Source organism: Scyliorhinus torazame, chromosome 5, assembly GCF_047496885.1.
Source record: "Scyliorhinus torazame isolate Kashiwa2021f chromosome 5, sScyTor2.1, whole genome shotgun sequence".
NCBI lineage: Eukaryota > Metazoa > Chordata > Chondrichthyes > Carcharhiniformes > Scyliorhinidae > Scyliorhinus > Scyliorhinus torazame.
In genome coordinates this window covers 91,551,987-91,578,743 of record NC_092711.1, presented here as the reverse complement: position 1 = coordinate 91,578,743, position 26,757 = coordinate 91,551,987, and the positions used below count along the sequence as shown (strand labels likewise).

Here is a 26,757-nt window from a genome sequence, read left to right as displayed (position 1 = left end):
AGAATACTTTTCACTGTACTTCAGTACATGTGACAATAAAACAAATACAATACAAACAAGTCTTGTTTACCCATCCCCTGTGCTCACTTTCCTTTTAAGAAGTACCAAAAGTTGAAATTTCCCATTCTTCGATTCCTATAGTTGTGATCATCCTGATCTCTGTAATCTCCTCACACACCCCTTCAAGATCTCTGCACTAATTTAATTGTGGCCACTACAGCATACCTGATTTATTCGCTCCACCATTACTGGCCTTTTATCATTTGACTGGGCCACAAGCTCTGGAATTTCCTCCTTCAAACTCTCCGACTCTCTCACTCACTTTCCTCCATTAAGATTCTCCTTTAAAGCTAATATCTCCTCATGTTGCTCAGTGTCAATTGTTATTTTATAACGTTTCTCTGAGATGCGTTAAATTGCTTGATTTTGTCAAGGCACAGTAAATACGAATTATTGTCACTGCCCTGGACATGTATCATTGTTCTGCCTCATAAATAAGAATTTGTAACTCAGAGTGAAACAGTCTGTCATGGTGAAACATTTCAAAAATATTGCAATGATGGCGACTGAGCATGCGCTCCGCTGCTGCCCCCAAAACAGATGGGGGGTGCGCGCGCATTGCTGCTCGTGCCCCAAGCACGTTGACGAATGCGCATGCGCAGCCCCTCTAGTACGCGCGAGAGAGAGATGGCCGCCATTTAGTCTCGTCTGTGAGAAAGCTGCAGGACCCGCTCAGGTCCCCCCCCGATACCGGTAGGTTATTTTTCAGGATTTTCGGTTAATATAACATGTTTAAGAAGTGTGTCCAACGACGCGCCTAATTGAGCTCTCCCTCGGTCCTGCCATTCCCTCCTTTACGGATCATGCATCCGAGAAAGAACGCCGCCATTAATCGCACTGCGCATGCTTCACTCGGCCCAGTCCCGCCTCCTTGTTCACTCCGATTGGCTGGAGGACCAGCCGATTCCCACCGGCCTTTCGAATCCACTCCTTCACCCTATTGGTCAGGAGCTGCCGTCAATCATTGCCCTGGCATTGTGAGGTATCAGGTGAGAGGTCAGTGTCGGGAGGCGGGGTTTACAAATCCTCAGTGCTGCCCGAGAGCTGAATGAAACAATGAATGAAAATCGCTTATTGTCACAAGTAGGCTCCAAATGAAGTTACTGTGAAAAGCCCCTAGTCGCCACATTCCGGCGCCTGTTCGGGGAGGCTGGTACGGGAATTGAACCGTGCTGCTGGTCTGCTTTGAAAGCCAGTGATTTAGCCCAGTGTGCTAAACCAGCCCCGATGGACATTCTCCACTCTCACTATCCGCTGCTTCTGGCTCCTCTCCGCAAACAACCTCGTAGAGACCGGGGGGGGGGGGGGACACTGATCCAGTGACAATGTCACTGCATTAGTAGAAAAGTCTAATGTAATCCCTCCTGTTCAAAAAGTAGGAAACTAGTTAGTTTAAGCCTGTAGTTGGGAGACTGTTGGAATCCATTATTGAGGAAGTAGTAATTGGACTTTTGGAAAGCCAAACCGCAATCCATCAGAGTCAGTGTGGCAATGAACGGACATCGCGCGACAATCACCAGGCAGGAATGTTCCCTTCCAGTCGGGGCAGCAGTCAAGAGCATTCAGCCTCTGATCTCCGGGTAAGCGTTCTCCAAGGCGGCCTTCAGGACGCGCGACAACGCAGAATCGCCGAGCAGAAGCTTATAGCCAAGTTCCGCACACATTAGTGCGGCCTCAACCGGGACCTGGGATTCATGTCGCATTACATTCATCCACCGCCATCTGACCTGCGAAATCCTACCAACTGTCCTGGCTTGACACAATTCACACCTCTTTAACCTGGGGTTACCCCATCTCTGGATCTGTAAAGATTTAATCACCTGCTAATGCTCGCATTCCAAGCATTGTCTGGCATCTTTGAATTTGTCTATATATATGTTTCTGGAACATACCTCTTCATTCACCTGAGGAAGGAGCAGCGCTCCGAAAGCTAGTGACATCGAAACAAACCTGTTGGACTTTCACCTGATGTTGTAAGACTTTGTAGTGTGGTTTTGTAAAGGGTAAATCGTGTTTGACTCATTTGTTGGAGTTCTTGAAAGATGTAACAAGCCAGGCGGATAATGGGGGTACTGTAGATGTGTTTGGACTTCCAGAATACATTTGATAAGATGGAATTTAACATGCATAAGTGTGAGGTTATCACTTTTGGTCAGAGGAATAAAAAGGCAATTTATTATCTAAATGGAGAGAAACTTTAGAGGACATTGGTTGGGTGTTGAATAAATATTTCACATCCGTCTCCAGCCAAGAGAATGAGGAGATAGACTTGGAACTAGGGGAGAGAAACTGTGAGGTTCTTGAGCGAATTGACAGAGGGAGTGACAAGACATTGGAAGTGTTGGCAAGCTTAAAAGTGGACAAATCTCCAGGTCTGGATGAATTGTGTCCCAGGATGCTGTGGGAGGTGAGATTGCAGGGGCCCCGACCCAAATTTTTAATTGCTCTTTGGCGACGAGGTCGGTGCTAGAGGACTGCAGATCAGCTAATATGATCCCACTATTTAAGAACGGTTGTAGAGATAAGCCAGGGAACTAAGTACCAGTGAGTCTCGCATCAATGGTAGGGAACCTATCGGAGAAAATTCAGAAGGAGAGAATCTATCTCCACTTGAAGAGGCAAGGTTTGATCAGGAATAGTCAGCATGGCTTTGTCAGCGGGAGGTCATGCCTAACAAATTTTGATTGATTGATTGACACCAGGTATGTCGATGGTAGTAGTGATGTAGTTTACATAGATTTCAGCAAAGCCTTTGCCAAGATCCCACATGGGAGACTTTATAAAGAAGACAAATACACATGTGATACAGAGTAACATGATAAGGTGGATTCAAAATTGGCTTGGCTGTAGGAGACAGAGGAAGATGGCAGATGGCTGCTTTAGTGTCTGGAAGCCAGTGTCCAGTGGCGTACCACAGGGATCTGCGCTGGGTCCCCTGTTGTTTGCCATTTATATAAACGCCATAGATGACGATGTGTGGGGTAGAATCATTACCTTTATGGATGTCACACAGCTTGGCCTGGTGGTTAACAGTGAGTTTGAGTGTCTTTGGTTACAGGAAGATATAGACAGGATGGTCAAATGGGCAGAAACGTGGCAGATGGAATTTAACCCTGAAAAATGTGAGGTGACACACTTTGGCAGGCGTAATTTGACAACGAAGCATTCAATGAACGGCATGACACTGGGGCATCTGAGGAACAAAGGGACCGTGGTGTGTTTGTTCTGAGATCTCTGAAGGTGGAAGGACAGGTTAATAGGATGGTGAAAAAGGCATATGGGACACTTGTCCTTTAGCAATTGCGGCATAGATGGGGTCGCAGTGACATCTCGGACAGTGACGTCAGCCCTCAGACCACCTTCATGTTGAATTTGGCGTCTTCCCCGTCGCCACCTCTGCCGCCCCCGCCCGCGTGTGGCACGAAGTCGACGATGTTGTTGTGTTTGATGGGCCCGCTGGCCCGGCTCCAGATGAAGAGTAAAGTGAAGCAGAGCGACACCACGGTGAAGAATGAGGCGAAGCCCATGGTGGTGGCCACCAGCAGCGTGTGGGTGTCGAAGGGATATCCGGGCCGTAGGCCGGCCTTGGCCCGGGAGTCGGAGCGCCCAGCCAGTCCCAGCTCCTGTAGCAAGAGCGGCCGCACCTGTAGCGAGGCCGAGGCCGTGTCGTTGCCGCCGGCGTTGCGGGCCACACAACGATAGGTGCCGGAGTCCATGCGGCGGACCGAGGTGATCTGCAGGCTGCCGTCTGGCAGGAGGCGGCTGCGGCCCACGGCGGGTCCGGAGAGGAGCGGGGGCGCGGGGGGCAGGCTGGGGTCCGGACGTCCAGGGAGGAGGCCGCGGTCCTCGGGGTTCAGGCCCAGATTTTCAGATACTAGGCCCAGGCCCCCGGGGAGGCTCATCCCCGCCCCGGGGAGGCTCATCCCCGCCTCGGGGTGGCCCAGCCGCTGGCGCCGTGGGTTGAGCCACAGGATGAGGGGCGGCGGCTGGCCGTCGGCCGAGCAGCGGAGGGTGACTGTCTGGCCCTCTCGGGCCTGCAGCCGCTGCGACCTCTTGTCGCGGATGCTGGGCCGGCGGCAACTGAAGGTGCTGGCAAGGAGGGAGCCGGCGGCCTCGGGCAGGCGGCGGCCGCGGAGGGACGGCGGGGAGGCGCAGGTGGGCAGCTGGGGGCCCAGGAAGCGGAGGCGGTGGCGCCGGCGGACGATCCAGAGCAGGCGGCAGTCGCAGGCCAGCGGGTTGAAGCCGAGGCCCAGGCTCTGGAGGGATGCCAGCGAGCGGAAGGCAGCAGCCGGCAAGCTGGCCAACTGATTGGCCGTGACGTCCAGCAGCCGGAAGTAGACGAGGCCGCGGAAGGCGGCGTCATGGATGATGCGCAGACGGCCGCCCACCAATCGCAGCTCCTCCAGGCGGGTTACGTGCTGCAGCAGCGCTCCGCGGATGGCACTGATGGGATTATAGGAGAGGTTGAGGAAGCGCAGGTAGGCCTGAGTCCTCAGGCTGGCATAGGGGACAGTGCTGAGGTTGCAGCGGGTGATTGAGAGCCAAACCAAATTGAGGCCCTGGAGGCAATCGGGGCCTAGTTGGGCCAGTGAGGCCCAGGAGTCGATTTCCAGCAGGCGGAGGCGGGAGAGGTCCTGGAAGGGGCGGCCGGGCAGGGCGGCGGCCTTGGGGAAGGCCAGCAGGCGGAGGGCCGTCAGGTTGAGGAGGGGGGAGAGGGCAGGACCGGGTGGCCAGGTCAGCGCGGCACCACGGACGGTGAGTTGGTTGAGGCCGCTGAGGCCGGCCCAGGCTCGCGGGCCGGCCCAGGCCAGCTCGGGGGAGCCCAGGCTGAGGGTGCGCAGGGCGGCCAAGCCGCGGAAGGTGTGGTCGCCGAGCAGCAGCAGCGGGTTGCCAGCCAGCTCCAGGCTGCGCAGGGCGGCCAGGCCGCGGAGGGTTCCGGGCTGCAGGTAGCGCAGGAGGTTGTGGCCGAGGCCCAGGCGCTGCAGCCGCTCCAGGCCGCCCAGGGCGCCGGCCTCCAGCTCCCGCAGCCGGTTGTGGCCCAATTCCAGCTCCTCCAGCCGGCGGCTCAGGCCCCATCCCGGGCCCCAGTCCAGCCACTCCAGCCGGTTGTCACTTAGGTCCAGTGCCCGCGTGCCAGCCGGGATCCCCCGCGGCAGCGACTCCAGCCCCCGGGACGAGCAGCTCACCGTCCGGTTGGGGCTCCAGCAGAGGCAGTCGGAGGGGCAGCCGAGCCCCGTGCCCAGGAGGAGGAGCAGGGGGAGGAGAGGAGGCCTCACTGCCAGCAACAACGTCCTGCCCCACGGCCTGTAAAGCAAACAAAACAGGGGGTCAGTGAGGGGAGCTGGACCCCCCAGACACACACCCACGCACAGGACATCTCCCCACACACAGGACACCTCCCCCAGACACAAACCCCACACAGGACATTGCCTCCAGACCCACACACAGGACACCTCCCCAGACACACACCCCACACAGGACACGTCCCCCACACACAGGACACCTCCCCTAGACACACACCCACACACAGGACACCTCCCCACACACAGGACACCTCTCCCACACACAGGACACCTCCCCACACACAGGACACCTCCCCAGACACACACCCCACACAGGCCATTGCCCCCAGACACACACCCACACACAGGACACCTCCCCGAGACACCCACCCACACACTGGACACCTCCCCCACACACAGGACACCTCCCCAGACACGCATCCACACACAGGACACCTCCCCAGACACACACCCACACACAGGACACCTCTCCCACACACAGGACACCTCCCCAGACACGCACCCACACACAGGACCCCCCCCCCCACACACACAGGACACCTCCCCAAGACATGCACCCACACACAGACCACCTCCTCCAGGCACACGCCCACACACAGGACATTGCCCGCAGACACACACCCACACACAGGACACCTCCCCCTCACACAGGACACCTCCCCCAGACACACATCCACACACAAGACCCCCCCCCTCCCCACACACACAGGAAAACTCCCCCCAGACACACGCCCACAGGACATCTCTTTCCCCCCCCTCCCTGCCTCCACACACAGGACCCCCCCCACACCCAGATACAGGATGCCCCACCTCCCCCAGACACACGCCTGCGGACACAGGAACACCTTTCCCAAACGCTCACAGGAGCCCTCTCACACACAGGATCCCCGGTGTCCCGAACACCACCAACACCTCTCCTTTGGACCACTTATTCTACAGTCTCTTCATCCCAGGTTCTCTTCCCCTCCCCACCACCTCCTCTCCAAAGATGTGCAGGATGGGTGGGAGTGGGCCTAGATTCGGGTTCTCTTTCACAGGGTCGGTGCAGAACCAATAGGCTGAATGGCCTCTCTCTGCACTGTAGGGATTCTGCGGTTCGACTCTTTTCCCCCAGACCCCATCATGCTGGGGGGTGGGGGGATCTCAGTAACCTCCCCTCGTAGAAGGATGGGTGAGTAAATTTGCAGATGACACTAAAGTCGGCGGAGTTGTGGACAGTGCGGAAGGATGTTACAAGTTACAGAGGGACATAGATAAGCTGCAGCGCTGGGCTGAGAGGTGGCAAATAGAGTTTAATGCAGAAAAGTGTGAGGTGATTCATTTTGGAAGGAATAACAGGAAGACAGAGTACTGGGCTAATGGTAAGATTCTTGGCAGTGTGGATGAGCAGAGAGATCTCGGTGTCCATGTACATAGATCCCTGAAAGTTGCCACCCAGGTTGAGAGGGTTGTTAAGAAGGCGTACGGTGTGTTCGCTTTTATTGGTTGAGGGATTGAGTTTCGGAGCCATGAGGTCATGTTGCAGCTGTACAACACTCTGGTGCGGCCGCATTTGGAGTATTGCGTGCAATTTTGGTCGCCGCATTCTAGGAAGGATGTGGAAGCATTGGAAAGGGTGCAGAGGAGATTTAACAGAATGTTGCCTGGTATGGAGGGAAGATCTTATGAGGAAAGGCTGAGGGATTTGAGGCTGTTTTCGTTAGAGAGAAGAAGGTTAAGAGGTGACTTAATTGAGGCATACAAGATGATCTGAGGATTGGATAGTGTGGACAGTGAGAGGCTTTTTCCTCGGATGGTGATGTCTAGCACGAGGGGACATAGCTTTAAATTGAAGGGAGATAGATATAAGACAGATGTCAGAGGTAGGTTCTTTACTCAGAGAGTAGTAAGGGCGTGGAATGCCCTGCCTGTAACAGTAGTGGATTCGCCAACATTAAGGACATTCAAATGGTCATTGGATAGACATATGGACGATAAGGGAATAGTGTAGATGGGCTTTAGAGTGGTTTCACAGGTCGGCGCAACATCGAGGGCCGAAGGGCCTGTACTGTGCTGTAATGTTCTATGTTCCCCGAGGCCTCTAGGACCCCCCTCCTCTGGAATGGACCCCTCCGGAATCCGCCCCCCCCCTCCCCCCGCAGCCGCCCCTCCCCCCGCAGCCGCCCCCATGACACAGCCTTGTCCACCTTCCCTCTCAGATCCTCTCCACTACCCTCCACAACCCCCCCCCCCCACATCATCATCCCCTCTTGTTGCTTCACCTCGCTCCCACAAACGCCTTTGTGTCCTTCCCAAATTTCTATGCAAGGTTGGGCTTCGGGGTACAGAGAGAGATGGGAGGGGTTGAATATATTTGACTGCAAATTGTGATTACCTCATTAGCTTCATATTTATGGCGAAGAGCTTGAGGGTCTTCTTCGGTCCTGTTTCTGCTGACAGTCTGGGAGCAGCTTTCGCTATACAAGGAGCTACTGTCGGTTGTCAGCTTGTTTTAATGCTGCTGGGATCTGGTTACAGGTTACACACCAGCTGTAGCCTGTGGCTCAGGTTCTGGACGAGGGGCTCGATGGGGTTTCAACATAAACATTGTTCCTCCTGAATATTTAAACATTTGACATGGATAACACAGGTGCAGAAAGAGAAAACACCGGTTCAAAGTGTGAAAAGCTGGAGTGTGACCAACATTGATCTACACAGAGCAACGTGTTAGACAGGGAGTAAAGCTCCATCCTTCTACACTGTCCCCATCAAACACTCCCAGGACAGGTACAGCACGGGGTTAGATACAGAGTAAAGCTCCCTCTAAACTGTCCCCATCAAACACTCCCAGTACAGGTACAGCACAGGGTTAGATACAGAGTAAAGCTCCCTCTGCACTGTCCCCATCAAACACTCCCAGGACAGGTACAGCACGGGGTGAGATACAGAGTAAAGCCCCCTCTACACTGTCCCCAACAAACACTCCCAGGACTGGTACATAGGAAAGGAGCAGGCCATTCAGCCCATTGAGCATGCTCTTCTCTACAATATCATGGCTGATCAGCCACTTCCATGGAAAAATAATTCCAAGTGAAAGTGGTTCTCTGAAAATTAACTCTGTTCACTGGTTAATGATTTGCCGCACACAGAGCCACTGGTTAATGATTTGCCGCACACAGAGCCACTGGTTAATGATTTGCCGCACACACAGCCACTGGTTAATGATTTGCCGCACACAGAGCCACTGGTTAATGATTTGCCACACACACAGCCACTGGTTAATGATTTGTCGCACACAGAGCCACTGGTTATTGATTTGCCGCACACACAGCCACTGGTTAATGATTTGCCGCACACAGAGCCACTGGTTAATGATTTGCCGCACACACAGCCACTGGTTAATGATTTCCCACACACAGAGCCACTGGTTAATGATTTGCCGCACACAGAGCCACTGGTTAATGATTTGCCGCACACAGAGCCACTGGTTAATGATTTCCCGCACAGAGCCACTGGTTAATGATTTCCCGCACAGAGCCACTGGTTAATGATTTGCCGCACACAGAGCCACTGGTTAATGATTTGCCGCACACTGAGCCACTAGTTAATGATTTCCCGCACAGAGCCACTGGTTAATGATTTGCCGCACACAGAGCCACTGGTTATTGATTTGCCGCACACAGAGCCACTGGTTAATGATTTGCTGCACACAGAGCCACTGGTTAATGATTTGCCGCACACAGAGCCACTGGTTAATGTTTGCCGCACACAGAGCCACTGGTTAATGATTTGCCGCACACAGAGCCACTGGTTAATGATTTGCCGCACACAGAGCCACTGGTTAATGTTTGCCGCACACAGAGCCACTGGTTAATGATTTGCTGCACACAGAGCCACTGGTTAATGATTTGCCGCACACAGAGCCACTGGTTAATGATTTGCCGCACACAGAGCCACTGGTTAATGATTTGCCGCACACAGAACCACTGGTTAATGATTTGCCGCACACAGAGCCACTGGTTAATGATTTGCCGCACACACAGCCACTGGTTAATGATTTGCCGCACACAGAGCCACTGGTTAATGATTTGCCGCACACAGAGCCACTGGTTAATGATTTGCCGCACACAGAACCACTGGTTAATGATTTGCCGCACACAGAGCCACTGGTTAATGATTTGCCGCACACACAGCCACTGGTTAATGATTTGCCGCACACAGAGCCACTGGTTAATGATTTGCCGCATACACAGCCACTGGTTAATGATTTGCCGCACACAGAGCCACTGGTTAATGATTTCCCGCACAGAGCCACTGGTTAATGATTTCCCACTCCGATTTCCGGCTGAGATTGGCGTTATTGAGTGGAGACGAGCTTAATATACCTCCCCACGGGCCGATTTGAAAGGCAGGCCGGCTTTGGGGGCTTCCTTGATGTGTGGTTTGCGGCGAGGTCCCCATCGGTTCTGTTCCCCGAGGGAAAGGCAGATGGCTGGTCCCAAGGGTGCTCCTTTCCCGGGGACACGGTTCAGATTCACTCCCTTACTCTCTGGTGGGCGCCTTAGTTTCCTGTGGAATATATGAAGAACATCTAAAGCTCATCATTTAAGTATTTCACTGAGGACCAGAACTATGTAAGGAATGACTATGCCTGTATTATTGCAGAGCTGTTAAGAAAGTCAGTAAAAGACAATCTGTTGCTGGGAGTTTGATTCTCTGGTGTCTGAAACCACAAGATTCAATGATTAGAGGCAACAAGATGAACAAGGAAACACATCAAGGCCCAAAACTCCAGCTGGATATTCACAGGAGAAAGTCTGTTATCAAACACCTCGAATGGACAGAACAGAGAAAGATCCCAACTGTAAGAAACTCTCGAATCATTTGTAAATATCTTTCAAATGCTGACAGGTTGCAGCTGTCAGTTTCCATCACATTGAAGGTTAGAGAATGGGTATTCTAGAACTAAAAAACATTAGTTAGATCACAGCGAGAGCACTGAGCACAGTTCTGATCACCACATTCCAGTACAATCACATTCTTCCTGGAGAGAGTACGGAAGAGGTTTTTCTGGATGTTTCCAGGATTAGGGAATTTTAACAAGAGGAACGATTGGATCGATTGTTTTCTGTGGAACAGAGGAGGCTGAGTGGACATTTAATTGAGGTGTGCAACATTGAGGGTCCCAGATATAGTGGATCAGATGGCAGAAGGACCTATTTCATGAACAAACAGATCAGTAACCTGGGGCCAGAGATTTAAGTATCTGTTGGAAGGATTAGAGGGGAATTGAGGATTTTCTTCACCCGGGGTGGTGGGGATCTGGAACTCTGTCTGAAAGGGAGGTAGAGACAGAAACCCTCATCGTATGTGGAGTTTGTGTGATCTGCAGGCTACAGACCAAGAGGTGGAAAATGGGATTAGACTGGACAAGGAATTTTCAGCCAACACAGACACAATGGGCTGAATGGCCTCTGTGCTGTAAATGTCTAGGATTCTGTGATGACAAGCGATCCTCCAGTTTTTAATCCAAGACAGACCTCAGCGCAGTCAGTTCCGCCAAATGTTGATGTGATGGATCAAGAGGTGTCAGGTGCCAGGAGCAGTGATTCAAATGGAAATATCAGTAAATCCTGATATAGTTTATCTGTATGTGGTTCCATTTTAATAACTTCTCCTGAATGTGACCCTCACCCAGGTTTCATAGGTTATCATAGAATTTACAGTGCAGAAGGAGGCCATTCGGTCCATCGAGTCTGCACCGACTCTTGGCAAGAGCACCCTACCCAAGCCCACACCTCCACCCTGTCCCTATAACCCAGTAACCCCACCCAACACTAAGGGCAATTTTGGACACGAAGGGCAATTTAGCATGGCCAGTCCACCAGACCTGCACATCTTTGGACTGTGGGAGGAAACCGGAGCACCCGGAGAAAACCCACGCACACACGGGGAGAACGTGCAGACTCCGCACAGACAGTGACCCAAGCCGGGAATCGAACATGGGACCCTTTAGCTGTGAAGCAATTGTGCTAACCACTATGCTATCGTGCTGCCCCCAATAAGAAACAACATCAAAGGGCTCATCTGGGATTTGAACCCGGGACCTCTCACATTTTCATAGAGCACAACCCCTGAAGCGAGAATTTTACCCCTGGACCAACGAGCCAGTTTTGATTTGATTTATTTATAATAATAATCCTCTGTCACAAGTAGGCTCACATTAACACAGCAATGAAGTTACTGTGAAAGCCCCTAGTCGCCACATCCCGACGCCTGTTCGGGAGAATTCAATGTCCAGGGTCAGGGTCCCAGGTTTGATTCCTGGCTTGGGTCACTGTCTGTTGGAGGCTACACGTTCTCCCCGTGTCTGCGTTGGTTTCCTCCCACAAGTCCCGAAAGACGTGCTGTTAGGTAATTTGGACATTCTGAATTATCGCTCTGTGTACCCAAACAGGCGCCGGAATGTGGCAACTGGGAGCTTTTCATAGTAACTTCATTGCAGTGTTAATGTAAGCTTACTTGTGACAATAAAGATTATTGTTATTATTAAGACGTGACCTTGTTTTTCAGAAGCCATTTGAGAATCTCTAATGGCTCCTTCTCCACCCCAGTGATCAGAAACTGAATCTGTTAGGATCCTCAAGCATCTTCCCTGTGATTGTGGGGCGTCGTTCCCTGTCTCTGATTTGGAATGTGGGAACTCCGTGAGTTACCTTCCAATCTCAGGAAGCAATCCTTGACTCTTGATCTGTTGATGATGCAGCGAAGACCCAGGCTCCTGTCCCATTTCTTTACACATCCTGGTGTTGATGCTTCAGAAAATCTCTTTGCTTCAAAATATCCTGCATGTTTAGAACATGGACTGAATAACCGACTCCTGTTCCTGTTTCTGATGCCTTGATTCAATCTGAGCCGACAAATCAAAATTGCAGAAAACCAAATTATTGATGAATATTCTGTTGACAAATGGAGTCTCAGAACCATAGAATTCCTTCAGTGCAGAAGGAGGCCAATCGACCAATCAAATTGTTGCCTTTTCTTCTTTTACTCTGTCCTTTCTGTGGCTCAGTTCCAATGATGGCAATAGGTGAGTTTGCCCTTCTTTCTATGTTATCTATATTCTAATGCTTCGCGTCGCCAGGAATCAAATGATACCAACACAAGGTTCAACCGGCTATCGACCAAAGAGCCAAACACTAGTTAGTTAGTTCAAGGTCAAGGCTATTTTATTTACACACAATTAGTCATGCAACATAAACACTACTAGTTAACTACACCTATCGACTATGACAACCTGTACTTAACTTCGGACACCCGGTTTAGGTCAGAGAAACAGTAGCCACTGGTCGATTCTGGATCTATCGAGTCCGAAGGAGTAACTGCTGCTCAGCGGGACTCATCCGCCTGGTAGCGAGCGTTAAACTTGGACTTGCTTCTGGTGGTGTTGCAATTTGAGATGGCCGGACCGGGGTACCAGGTCCAAGAGAGGACGAACATGTGGCGAACTCTTCTTATTCTTGGGGGGGTTTTTGTGCTCTTTTGGGTGGTCCTTCAGTTTGGACCCTACTAATTGGGTGATCCCTGATCACTCTGTTCGATTCCTAACCAAGAAGGTGAATAACCTGTAACTCCAGCATTGTGGGAGCACCTTCACCACACAGACTGCAGCGGGTCAAGAAGGTCAAATATCATCTTCTCCACAGGTAACTGGGGATGGGGAATATTTGCTGCTGGTCTTGTTGGTGAAAGAACAGGGGAGTGAGAGGAGCTGATTTGCTCTGGCAAAGAGAGCCAGCACAAACCGGACGGGCTGAATGGCCTCAATCTGCATTGTAACCATTCAATGATTCACTGATAAAGAAGCGACGCTGGAGACCAGGGAACAACCTCTGGAACCAATGACCAACCTGATACAAAGCTGCTCTTCATTGATCTGAGAGCTGCGGCCCTGGTCGGTGTAAACGGGGGGAGGGGGGATCCGCTCAGTTTATTCCCAGGGTTTCCGGAGCCTCTCCGTCCACCCACTGGATCCTCCGCCCCACCATCCCCCCCCTTTACCCATTGTGGACCCGTCTGCCCATCACCCGCACTGCGCATGCTTCACTCACAGTCCAGCCCCGCCCCTCACTCACTACCATCGGTTGGAGGACCAGCTGCTCCCGTCCGGTCCGCCAGGCCAACCCTCACAATTCCTATTCGTCCGGTACCGCCGCCAATCACTCCCTGGGCACTGTCACCATTCGGGCTGTGCCCGGCGCATCCGCAGTTCAGGTTGTCGCTGACGATGCGAGGAGCGGGAAAGAAACAATCAAGTAACTTTCAGGATTGTAGCCGGGAGCAATAGAAGCTGCGGAGTGAGCCGGGAGGCTTCATAAATACCCCGTGGAGGCTTCAACTCCCGAGGAAAATGTTAACGGTCCCGTCTTAAACAGCACCGAACAGAGTGAGAGCTGAGCGGTGACAGGCCCGGGTTACCGGCCACCATCTTTACAGAGGACAAGGTGCCTGGACCAGATGGCAACTCTCCCGGATTGACTGACTGGAGTCTCCAGGATTTTATTTTAATCATTTGTGGGAGTCACTGGCTGGGCCAACATTTATTGCCCATCCCTAATTTCCCTTAAACCGAGTGGCTTGCTCAGCCATCTCATAGAACATTACAGCGCAATACAGGCCCTTTGGCCCTCGATGTTGCGCCGACTTGTGAAACCACTCGAAAGCCCATCTACACTATTCCCTTATTGTCCATATGTCTATCCAATGACCATTTGAATGTCCTTAGTGTTGGCGAGTCCACTACTGTAGCAGGCAGGGCATTCCACGCCCTTACTACTCTCTGAGTAAAGAACCTACCTCTGTCATCTGTCTTATATCTATCTCCCCTCAATTTAAAGGTATGCCCCCTCGTGCTAGACATCACCATCCGAGGAAAAAGGCTCTCACTGTCCACCCTATCCAATCCTCTGATCATCTTGTATGCCTCAATTAATTCACCTCTCAACCTTCTCTCTAACGAAAACAGCCATAAGTCCCTCAGCCTTTCCTCATAAGATCTTCCCTCCATACCGGGCAACATTCTGGTAAATCTCCTCTGCACCCTTTCCAATGCTTCCACATCCTTCCTATAATGCGGCGACCAGAATTGCATGCAATACTCCAAATGCGGCCGCACCAGAGTGTTGTATAGCTGCAACATGACCTCATGGCTCCTAAACTCAATCCCTCTACCAATAAAAGCGAACACACCGTACGCCTTCTTAACAACCCTCTCAACCTGGGTGGCAACTTTCAGGGATCTATGTACATGGACACCGAGATCTCTCTGCTCATCCACACTGCCAAGAATCTTACCATTAGCCCAGTACTCAGTCTTCCTGTTATTCCTTCCAAAATGTATCACCTCACACTTTTCTGCATTAAACTGCATTTGCCATCTCTCAGCCCAGCGCTGCAGCTTATCTATGTCCCTCTGTAACTTGTAACATCCTTCCGCACTGTCCACAACTCCACCGACTTTAGTGTCATCTGCAAATTTACTCACCCATCCTTCTATGCCCTCCAGGTCATTTATAAAAATGACAAACAACAGTGGCCCCAAAACAGATCCTTGTGGTACACCACTAGTAACTGGACTCCAGTCTGAACATTTCCCATCAACCACCACTCTTTGTCTTCTTCCAGCTAGCCAATTTCTGATCCAAACTGCTAAATCACCCTGAATCCCATGCCTCCGTATTTTCTGCAGTAGCCTACCATGGGGAACCTTATCAAACGCTTTACTGAAATCGATATGCACCGCATCAACTGCTTTACCCTCATCCACCTGTTTGGTCACCTTCTCAAGGAACTCTACAAGGTGTGTGAGGCACGACCTACCCTTCACAAAACCGTGTTGACTATCTCTAATCAAATTATTCCTTTCCAGATGATTATACATCCTATCTCTTAGAAACCTTTCCAAGATTTTTCCCACAACAGAAGTAAGGCTCACTGGTCTATAGTTACCGGGGTTATCTCTACTCCCCTTCTTGAACAAGGGGACAACATTTGCTATCCTCCAGTCTTCTAGCACTATTCCTGCAGACAAAGATGACTTAAAGATCAAGGCCAAAGGCTCAGCAATCTCCTCCCTAGCTTCCCAGAGAATTCTAGGATAAATCCCATCCGGCCCAGGTGACTTATCTATTTTCACACTTTTTCCAGAATTGCTAACACCTCCTCCTTATGAACCTCAAGCCCTTCTAGTCTCGTAGCCTGAATCTCAGTATTCTCCTTGACAACATTGTCTTTTTCCTGTGTGAATACTGACGAAAAATATTCATTTAGCACCTCTCCTATCTCCTCGGACTCCAAGCACAATTTCCCACGACTGTCCTTGACTGGCCCTACACTTACCCTAGTCATTCTTTTATTCCTGACATATCTATAGAAAGCTTTAGGGTTATCCTTGATCCTACCTGCCAAAGACTTCTCATGTCCCCTCCTGGCTCTTCTTAGCTCTCTCTTTAGGTCCTTCCTAGCTAACTTGTAACTCTCGAGCGCCCTAACTGAACCTTCATGTCTCATCTTTACATAAGTCTCCTTCTTCCTCTTGACAAGTGTTTCGACTGCTTTAGTAAACCACGGTTCTCTCACTCGACCACTTCCTCCCTGACTGGTACATACTTATCAAGGACACGCAGTAGCTGTTCCTTCAACAAGCTCCACATTTCCATTGTGCCCATCCCCTGCAATTTTTCTCTCCATCCGATGTATCCTAAGTCTTGCCTCATCGCATCATAATTGCCTTTCCCCAGATATAACTCTTGCCCTGCGGTATATACCTATCTCTTTCCATCACTAAAGTAAACGTAATCGAATTGTGCTCACCTACCTTCAAATCTAACACCTGTCCTGGTTCATTACCCAGTACCAAATCCAATATGGCCTCGCCTCTCGTTGGCCTATCTACATACTGTATCAGGAAACCCTCCTGCACGCATTGGACAAAAGCGGACCCATCTAATTTACTCGAACTATAGCGTTTCCAGTCAATATTTGGAAAGTTAAAGTCCCCCATAACAACTACACTGTTGCTTTCGCTCCTATCCAGAATCATCTTTGCAATCCTCTCCTCTACATCTCTGGAACTTTTCGGAGGCCTATAGAAAACCCCTAACAGGGTGACCTCTCCTTTCCTGTTTCTAACCTCAGCCCATACTACCTCAGTAGACGAGTCCTCATCAAACGTCCTTTCTGCCACCGTAATATTGTCCTTGACTAACAATGCCACCCCTCCCCCTCTTTTACCACCTTCCCTGAGCTTACTGAAATATCTAAATCCCGGCACCTGCAACAACCATTCCTGTCCCTGCTCTATCCATGTCTCCGAAATGGCCACAACATCGAAGTCCCAGGTACCAACCCATGCCGCAAGTTCACCCACCTTATTCCGGATGCTCCTGGCATTGAAGAAGACACACTTTAAACCACCTTCCTGCTTGCCGGTACACTCGTGCAACTTTGAAACCCTACTCATGACCTCACTACTCTCAACCTCCTGTATACTGGAGCTACAATTCAGGTTCCCAAGCCCCTGCTGAACTAGTTTAAACCCTCCCGAAGAGCATTAGCAAATTTCCCCCCCAGAATATTGGTACCCCTCTGGTCCAGGTGCAGACAATCGCGTTTGTAGAGGTCCCACCGACCCCAGAATGATCCCCAATTATCCAGAAATCTGAAACCCTCCCTCCTGCATCATCCCTGTAGCCACGTGTTCAACTCCTCTCTCCCTATTCCTCGTCTCGCTATCACGTGGCACGGGTACCAACCCAGAGATAATAACTCTGTTTGTCCTAGATCTAAGTTTCCACCCTAGCTCCCTGAATTCCTGCCTTACATCCCCATCCCGTTTCCTACCTATGTTGTTGGTACCTATGTGGACCACGACTTGGGGCTGCTCCCCTCCCACTTAAGGATCCCGAAAACACGATCCGAGACATCACGCACCCCGGCACCTGGGAGGCAACACACCACCCGTGAGTCTCTCTCGTTCCCACAGAATCTCCTATCTATCCCCCTAACTATGGAGTCTCCAATGACTAATGCTGTACAGCTCTCCCCCTTCCCTTCTGAGCAACAGGGACAGACTCTGTGCCAGAGACCTGTACCCATGGCTTAACCGTGGTAAGCCCCCCCCCCCCCAACAGTATCCAAAGCGGTATACTTGTTACTCAGGGGAACGGGCTACAGGGGATCCCTGTACTGACTGCTTCCTCCCAGCCCCTCTCACCGTCACCCATCTATCTTTATTCTTCGGAGTAACTACATCCCTGAAGACTTCTATCTATGACCAACTCTGCCTCCCGAATGATCCGAAGTTCATCCAACTCCAGCTCCAGTTCCCTAACGTGGTTTCTGAGGAGCTGGAGATGGGTGCACTTCCCACAGATGAAATCAGCAGGGACACTGACGGCGTCCCTCACCTCAAACATTCTGCAGGAGGAACATTGCACTACCTTCCCTGTCATCCCTCTAGATAAAAAAAAGGAAAGAAAGAGCTTACCTGTTGTTCACTCCCCTTCTCAGCAAGCACTCGCTCAGCAACCTCTGCGCCCCGCACGATAACACATGAGGGAAAATAAATAAAAACTACTTACCAGTCACCAGCCAATTCCTTACCTGCAGGCTGTGACATCACGGTTCAACTTTCCACTTCTACCTGCCCTCAAGCCTTCCTCTTGATCCTTACAGCGGTTGGTTTTTTTGGTTAGAGGAGGGGGTAGGGAGGGAAACACTGAAGAAATGTTTCAGGTTTAAGTGTCACTTGACAAGAGCTCCTCCACAAACCACCTCAAAGTTAGGGTGAGCACACAGACGTATGCAAATTTCCCCTGCAACGGTCAATCAGCAGCTCCGCTGTACTGCCCTCTGCTGGATGCTTGTCTTCACTTGAACAGCTAGGGTCTCTTGCTCAGGTACGCCTCCAAGTTAGGGTGAGCACATGGACGTATGCAAATTTCCCCAGCAACGGCCAATCAGCAGCTCCGCTCTACTGCCCTCTGCTGGATGCTTGTCTTCACTGGAACAGCTCGGGTCACTTGTTCAGGTATGCCTCCAAGTTAGGGTGAGCACACGGACGTATGCAAATTCCCCCTGCAACGGCCAATCAGCAGCTGCGCTCTTCTGCCCTCTGCTGGATGCTTGTCTTCACTTGAACAGGTAGGGTCTCTTGTTCATGTACGCCTCCAAGTTAGGGTGAGCACACGGACGTATGCAAATTTCCCCAGCAACGGCCAATCAGCAGGTCCGGTCTACTACCCTCTGCTGGATCCTACTGCCCTCTGCTGGATCTCGGAGGGCATTTAAAGAGTCAACCACATTGCTGTGGTTTGGAATCGTGTTGGCCAGACCAGGTAAGGATGGCAGATTTTCTTTTCTGTTCATTCACGGGATGTGGGTGTCGCTGGCTGGGCCAGCATCACTAATTGCCCTTGAACTGAGTGCATCTCAGAGAGCATTTTAAGAGTCAGCCAGCCGACTGTGGATCTGGAGTCACATGTAGGCCAGACAGAGATTTCCTTCACTGAAGGACATGAGTGAACCAACAATCGACAATGGTTTCATGGTCATCAGTAAACTTTCAATCAATTCAAATGTTACCGTCTATCTTGGTGAGCCTGCTCCTTACACACAAACTGGGAGTCGGCCCCTCGAGCCTGCACCTTACACACAAACTAGGAGTCGGCCCCTTGAGCCTGCACCTTACACACAAACTGGGAGTCGGCCCCTCGAGCCTGCTCCTTACACACAAACTGAGAGCCGGCCCCTCGAGCCTGCACCTTACACACAAACTGGGAGCCGGCCCCTCGAGCCTGCTCCTTACACACAAACTGGGAGTCGTCCCCTCAGGTCTGCTCCAGTATTCAATAAGTTTGCGGCTGATCTAATTTTAAAAAAAGAATTTGGAGTACCTAATTCTTTTATTTTCCAATATTGTTCCCTTAAATTTAGAGTACCCAATTCTTTTCTTCCCAATTAAAAGGCAATTTATTGTGGCTAATTTACCTACCCGGCACATCTTTGGGTTGTGAGGGTGAGACCCACGCAGCCATGGGGAGAATGTGCAAACTCTACCTGGACAGTGACTCGGGGCTGTGATCGGACCTATGAGGCAGCAGTGCTAACCACTGCGCCACCGTGCTGCCCCATCGGCTGATCTAATTTTAACCTCAATTCCACATTCTGGCCAACACCGATAACCTTTCACCTCCTTGCTTATCAAGAATCTATCCAGATCTGCCTTAAAAATATCCAAGGACACTGCTTCCACTGCCTTTTAAAGATGTGTTCCAAAGTCATAGAATCTCTACAGTGCAGATTGACCCCATTCAGCCCATCGAGTCCACATCGACCCTCCGAAAGAGCTCCCCACCCCACCCTCATAATCCCACCCAACGTGCACATTGTTGGAGACTCAGGGCCATTTAAGCATGGTCAATCCAGCGAACCTGCAGACCTTTGATCTGTGGGAGGAAATCGGATCACCCGGAGGAAACCCGCACAGATACAGGGAGAACGTGTAAACTCCACACAGTCACCCAGGGTCGGAATTGAACCCAGGACCAAAAGAGAAAATGCAGGAAAATCTCAGCATGTCTGGCAGCATCAGTGGGGAGAGAAAGGAGCTCACATTTCGATTCCAGATGATTCTTTGTCAAAGCTAAAAGACAGAGAAAGTGGGAGATATTTATACTGTAGGTGAGGGAATGAAAGATGAGTCATAGACTGGGTCCCTGGTGCTGTGAGGCAACAATGCTGACCACTGTGCCACACCCTGTCCTACAACCCTCAAGAGAAAAAATATCCTTATCCCCATCTGAAATGGGTGGCCCTTTATTTTGCAACAGTAACCCCCCCTGTTCTAGATTCTCCCACAAGAGGAAACATTCTCACCACATCCACCCTGTCAAGACCCCTCAGCATCTTATATAGTTCAATCCAGGTTTTACCCAAAACTTTACATCTGTGTCCCGACTGCTTGTACGATCAGTGAATGGAAACAGTTTCTTTGCCCACCCGATGGAAATCTGGCCTAAGCTTTTGTCCCTGAATCAAGTCTCCCTCAACCTCCTTTGCAGGAACCATTCTGGTAAATCTCCTCTGCACCTTCTCCAAGAATTTTCACATTCTTCCTGAAGAGTGGTGACCAGAGCTTTATAAAGATTCAGAGAATAGAATTAGAACCCTAGAATTCCCACAGAGCAGGAGGCCATTCGGCCCATCAAGTCTGCACCGATTCTCTGAAAGGGCACCCTGCCTAGGCCCACACCCCTACCCTGTCCTTGTAACCCCATAGCCCCACCGAACCTGCACATTCCTGGACACTAAGGGGAAATTTATCAAGGCCAATCCACCTAACTTGCCCTTCTTCAGACTGTGGGAGGAAACCTGAGCACCGGGTGGAAACCCATGCAGACACTGGGAGAAAGTGCAAGCTCCACACACACACAGTTGCCAAGGCCGCAATTGAACCTGGGTCCCTGGCACTGTGAGGCAGCAGTGCTAATCACTGTGTCACCGGTAGCCTGGCTTCCCTGTTTCGGAATCAATATTACTGTTTATGAAGCTCAAGATCGTATTTGCTTTGCCATCTATTCTCTTTAATATGTCTTATAGATATACAAAATCCCTCTTCACCTCTTTCTCTCTCCTCCCAAAGGGGCCAGTTGGGTGTTTATGGTCACTTTTGTTCCCAGTGCCGGCCCCACAAATGACCAGATTCATTCAGCTCAATTTCACAACCTGCCTTTGTGTTTTTGTGGGTTCTTTCTCACTCTATTTTCTGTTTTGAATCAGTTTCACCGGGTGTTCGAAGGAAAGGCTTCAAGGTCCGGAAACGCAAACCAAGCATCACATCAGGATCTGACAGAGCCTCAATTTATCATATCCTGAATATCAGCGGATTTTGAACATGGAAGGAAAAAGCATCGTTCACAATGGGGAGAAACCGGACACGTCATCAGGCCTCACAAGCCACAAATGCAGTCACACGGAGAAGAAACCGTGGAAATGTGCGGACTGTGGAAAAGGATTCACTGTCCCATCCAAGCTGGAAATTCATCGACGCAGTCACACTGGGGAGAGACCATTCACCTGCTCCAAGTGTGGGAAGAGATTCACTCAGTCATCCGGCCTGTTCACACACCAGCAAATACACACTGGGCAGAGACTATTCACCTGCTCCACGTGTGGGAAGGCATTCAGTGATACATCCAACCTGCTGAGACACCAGCGAGTTCACACTGGGGAGAGGCCGTTCACCTGCTCTCAGTGTGGGAAGGGATTCACTCAGTTGTCCACTCTGTCCGGACACCAGCAAGTTCACACTGGGGAGAGACCATTCACCTGCTCCAAGTGTGGGAAGTCTTTCACTCGGTCATTCCACTTGCTGAAACACGAGCGAGTTCACACTGGGGAGAGACCATTCACCTGCTCCAAGTGTGGGAAGTCTTTCACTCGGTCATCCCACTTGCTGAAACACGAGCGAGTTCACACTGGGGAGAGACCGTTCACCTGCTCCAAGTGTGGGAAGGGATTCACTCGGCCATCCCACTTGCTGAAACACGAGCGAGTTCACACTGGGGAGAGGCCGTTCACCTGTTCAGAGTGTGGGAAGGGATTCACTCAGTCATCCAACCTGCAGAATCACCAGCGAATTCACACTGGGGAGAGGCCATTTGCCTGCGCTCAGTGTGGGAAGAGATTCACTCGATCAGATGACCTGCAGAGCCACCAGCGAGTTCACACTGGGGAGAGACCATTCACCTGCTCCAAGTGTGGGAAGGGATTCACTCGGTCATCCCACCTGCTGATTCACCAGCAAGTTCACACTGGGGAGAGACCATTCACCTGCTCCAAGTGTGGGAAGGGATTCACTCGGTCATCCCACTTGCTGAGACACGAGCGAGTTCACACTGGGGAGAAGCCATTCGCCTGCTCAGAGTGTGGGAAGGGATTCACTCAGGCATCCAACCTGCAGCAGCATCAACGAGGCCACAAGTAACCACAGTGAATGGATTTTGTTGTTAATTCCACATTCAGGACTGAACTATGTTCATTTCTGCTGATAACAAACTCCAGCCCATTTACAGGGGCTAATATTCTAGCTAAAAGTCAAATAAATTAGATTGGTGTTAAATACGCAGTGTGTTGAAACTTATTCATATCTCTGACACAAGTTAGTTCCTTTTGAAGTACTCTTGCTCTCCCCTGTCTCTTCCATCCTCAGCTCCAACAAGAAGTGTGAGGAGCTTGTGGAGCTTCTTTGTGACTGAGATTGAGTAAATCCGATCAGCTGCCTCTGCTGCTGAGAGTTTGGCTGATGATCGATAAATGAGAGTTTGGCTCAAGATGGATTGGAACTTTATGGGAAAAACAAAATGTTAGGTAAAGCTTTGTGTGAAGAAATGTCAAGACAGGCTTCTGGTAGCAAAAATGTATCACTTGTTTTTGAACCAGACAAACTGCAATAACGGCCTTGGGAATGGGTGCACTAGGCTTAAAGATAATTATAATTGAGGGGGCTGAATTATAATTGAGCTGAGAGCACAGATAGGAATGCGAGGGAGCTGCCCTCAGAAATGAACCAAAAATGTATAAATCCTGCTGTTAGATGTATTGACTTTGGCTTGCTATTGTGACTTTCAAGAGACACAGTGGTTTTAGCCCCGGCCGAGAAATAAACATGTTAAAGTTACGAGGTGTTCGACTGATCATTTCATCCGGACTGGCTGCAAAAGAATCCTCATTTGGTGTCAGAAGTGGGATTTCACAGGCGCCTTCCTGGAACCTGACGGCGTAACAGACTGATCGCATTCGGATGCTGAGGAGGGACTTGCGCACCAAACGTGAGTACCCTTGTTACCACTTTGGTTTCCCCCTCTGCTGTCCCGAGTGTGGCCACGCCCTGCTGTTCGGTTTCGGTGAAGACTCTGACGAAATCAAAGCAGTCCGGCGAACCCGTTACGAAGAAGGGTTGGTGTTATCAAGTTCCTTGGAAAGGTTGGACCTTCCTAAAGTACCGGGTTGGAGTCCCTAGAAGGTTGGACCTTCTTAAAGGTACCGGGTTGGAGTCCCAGGAAGGTTGGACCTTCTTAAGGTCGGGGTCCCGGGAAGATCGGACCTTCCTAAAGTACCGGGTTGGAAACCCTGGGAGGTTAGAGTCGTCCCTAAACAGTCCAGGGTTTGGAGTCCCTGGGAGGTTAAAGTCCTCCCTAGAATCCCGGGTTTGAGTCCCTGGGAGGTGAGAGTCCTCCCTAAAGTACCAGGGTTGGAATCCCTAGAGGGTTAGACCTTCTTAAACCGGGTTGGTGCTATAGGTTCCCTAGAAGGTTGGACCTTCTTAAAGTACTGGGTTTGAGGCCCTGGAGGATTGGATCTCCTAAAGTCCCTTAAGTACCAGATTGGAGTCCCTGGGAGGTTAAAATCCTTCCTAAAGAACCGGGTTGGAAACCTTGGGGGGGGTTAGAGTCCTTCCCCTAAATAGTCCGAGTTGGAGTACCAGGGCTCCTTAAATCTCTGGGTAGGTAAATGAATGATGATGATCCTTAGGGTTGCCTAATACCTTCACGATAAAAGGTGATTTTCGATAAATAAGTATATCAACCAGTGTCTAGACTTGTTCGACACTTCGGGTTGATCAGATTGAATATTACGGAGAACGGATAACTCTGTCCAAATTATATAATTAAGGGTGCGGATAACACCTAAAGGAAACATAATAAACAGGGCTTGACCGTTGCGTGCCCTGTCGGAACATTCAAACAATTTCTTAAATCTGTTCTGTCTTTAATTCTCTGAGTCTGTCTGTCTGTTAGTTCTGTATTTGATTCCCTGTCAGTCTGTTTAAATCAGTCTTCTCTTTCTCTCTCTTTTCATGTTTCATTTCCAGACTTTGACCTTCTAAAAATCACTTTCGAACAGTTTGATTTAGCCTTTTGATTGGGCAATGGGGCAGGATAACCCCGTTTAAATTCTTGATTGAATAGGCGATTTAGGATCACTATCAAAATTAAATAGGAAACCACAAGGATCATCCGAGGATAGGAGACAATGGGTAATACTTTAGATAGCACAGCTGATAGTGGAAGCGCGCTTCAAACTCTTTGTGAACAGTATCCGGAACATTCTCAGCAGCTGCGGCAGTTCTCGGGAGAATTGCATAAAAATTTGGGAAAGGGGAAATGGCCCCTGGGAGGATCAAAAGATTTGTCTACGGTTATAGAGGGACAGCAGATTATTTGGCAACATAACCGTAGCTCCACAGCTAAGAAATTGATTGAGTTATGGCGGGAGTACTGCCAAAAAATTAATTAAAAGATGCATCTTTATTGGCTAATTGGCAGGCTAACGCTTTAAAATTGGGTATTGAATTAACAAAAGGGGGAATTGTTAAGACTGCGGGGGGGGGGGGGGTTTGAAAAAGGAATATGCCCACCATAGAAAAAGACCTAAGTCTGTAAAACCCCCATTTCTAAATCAGGACCGTACGGTCAAATGGCCGGCCTTGCCTTGACCGAGGGAGACGATGAGGATGACCCTGAAAATTGCCACTATAGGGGGTGACCGACCGTTACACCGCCACTACGACCGCCTCCACCTTACATTCCCAGGGTTCTGATTGTAGTTTAAACTGTTCTAAAACAAATGGTGTTTCAGACAAAAAAAGCTCTTTATTCCTCTGGTGTGACCATGTTAGAAATTACATTAAAGATGTGTACATTCAAGCCCTTTATCCACCGCCCCCCCGCCACTATCACCACCTCCACCGTCGCAAGGAGGTCCGGCGACTCGCACTCATAGAAAATACAGCACAGAACAGGCCCTTCGGCCCACGATGTTGTGCCGAACCTTTGTCCTAGATTAATCATAGATTATCATTGAATTTACATTGCAGAAGGAGGCCATTCGGCCCTTTGAGTCTGCACTGGCTCTTGGAAAGAGCACCCTACCCAAACTCAACACCTCCACCCAACACCAAGGGCAATTTAAACATTAAGGGCAATTTATCATTGGCCAATTCACCTAACCCGCACATCTTTGGACTGTGGGAGGAAACCGGAGCACCCGGAGGAAACCCACGCAGACACGGGGAGGACGTGCAGACTCCGCACAGACAATGACCCAAGCCGAAATCGAACCTGGGACCATGGATCTGTGAAGCAATTGTGCTATCCACAATGCTACCGTGCTGCCCTTAAGAACAAATAAATCTACACTCTATCATTTTACCGTAATCCATGTACCTATCCAGTAGCTGCTTGAAGGTCCCTAATGTATCCGACTCAACTACTTCCACAGGCAGTGCATTCCACGCCCCCACTACTCTCTGGGTAAAGAACCTACCTCTGATATCCCTCCGATATCTTCCACCTTTCACCTTAAATTTATGTCCCCTTGTAATGGTTTGTTCCACCCGGGGAAAAAGTCTCTGACTGTACTCTATCTATTCCCCTGATCATCTTATAAACCTCTATCAAGTCGCCCCTCATCCTTCTCCGCTCTAATGAGAAAAGGCCTAGCACCCTCAACCTTTCCTCGTAAGACCTACTCTCCTTCTTTGCACCTTTTCCAGAGCTTCCACATCCTTCCTAAAATGAGGCGACCAGAACTGTACACAGTACTCCAAATGTGGCCTTACCAAAGTTTTGTACAGCTGCATCATCACCTCACGGCTCTTAAATTCAGTCCCTCTGTTAATGAACGCGAGCACACCATAGGCCTTCTTCACAGCTCTATCCACTTGAGTGGCAACTTTCAAAGATGTATGAACATAGACCCCAAGATCTCTCTGCTCCTCCACATTGCCAAGAACTCTACCGTTAACCCTGTATTCCGCATTCATATTTGTCCTTCCAAAATGTACAACCTCACACTTTTCAGGGTTAAACTCCATCTGCCACTTCTCAGCCCAGCTCTGCATCCTATCTATGTCTCTTTGCAGCCGACAACAGCCCTCCTTACTATCCACAACTCCACCAATCTTCGTATTGTCTGCAAATTTACTGACCCACCCTTCAACTCCCTCATCCAAGTCATTAATGAAAATCACAAACAGCAGAGGACCCAGAACTGATCCCTGCGGTACGCCACTGGTAACTGGGATCCAGGCTGAATATTTGCCATCCACCACCACTCTCTGACTTCTATCGGTTAGCCAGTTCGTTATCCAACTGGCCAAATTTCCCACTATCCCGTGCCTCCTTACTTTCTGCATAAGCCTACCATGGGGAACTTTATCAAATGCTTTACTAAAATCCATGTACACTACATCCACTGCTTTACCTTCATCCACATGCTTGGTCACCTCCTCAAAGAATTCAATAAGACTTGTAAGGCAAGACCTACCCCTCACAAATCCGTGCTGACTATC

At 50.1% G+C, this 26,757-nt stretch overlaps 4 protein-coding genes across 7 annotated transcripts in view; 2 read left to right on the top strand and 2 right to left on the bottom strand.

The window, feature by feature from the left end:
• The window catches only part of LOC140421357 (uncharacterized), a 40,684-nt gene extending 28,540 nt beyond the window's left edge, over positions 1 to 12,144 (bottom strand). The window contains exons 1-2 of the mRNA XM_072506025.1: positions 12,059 to 12,144; positions 3,417 to 5,364 (exon numbers count right to left, since the gene is read on the bottom strand). Coding sequence (XP_072362126.1) covers positions 3,417 to 5,364; positions 12,059 to 12,144 — 2,034 coding nt within the window. The remainder of the gene's footprint in view (positions 1 to 3,416; positions 5,365 to 12,058) is intronic.
• The window catches only part of LOC140421474 (uncharacterized), a 366,287-nt gene that overhangs the window by 46,327 nt on the left and 293,203 nt on the right, over positions 1 to 26,757 (top strand). The gene's annotated exons all lie outside the window — the stretch shown is intronic.
• LOC140421475 (uncharacterized) overlaps positions 1 to 26,757 on the bottom strand; it is an 856,937-nt gene that overhangs the window by 633,101 nt on the left and 197,079 nt on the right. Inside the window, exons 3-4 of one of the 4 annotated variants that reach the window (XR_011946834.1) lie at positions 12,059 to 12,252; positions 9,320 to 9,911 (exon numbers count right to left, since the gene is read on the bottom strand). The exons of 2 other annotated variants lie outside the window; for them this stretch is intronic. The gene's annotated coding sequence lies outside the window, so the exon portion shown is untranslated. Of the gene's footprint in view, positions 1 to 9,319; positions 9,912 to 12,058; positions 12,253 to 26,757 lie in introns of those variants that run through there. One more of the 4 variants, XR_011946831.1, reaches the window with a different exon arrangement.
• LOC140421487 (uncharacterized) lies at positions 641 to 22,524 on the top strand. The gene is made up of 2 exons (XM_072506237.1): positions 641 to 753; positions 21,183 to 22,524. Exon 2 carries the CDS (start codon positions 21,298 to 21,300, stop codon positions 22,387 to 22,389), a length of 1,092 nt encoding a protein of 363 aa, XP_072362338.1. The 5' UTR covers positions 641 to 753; positions 21,183 to 21,297; the 3' UTR covers positions 22,390 to 22,524.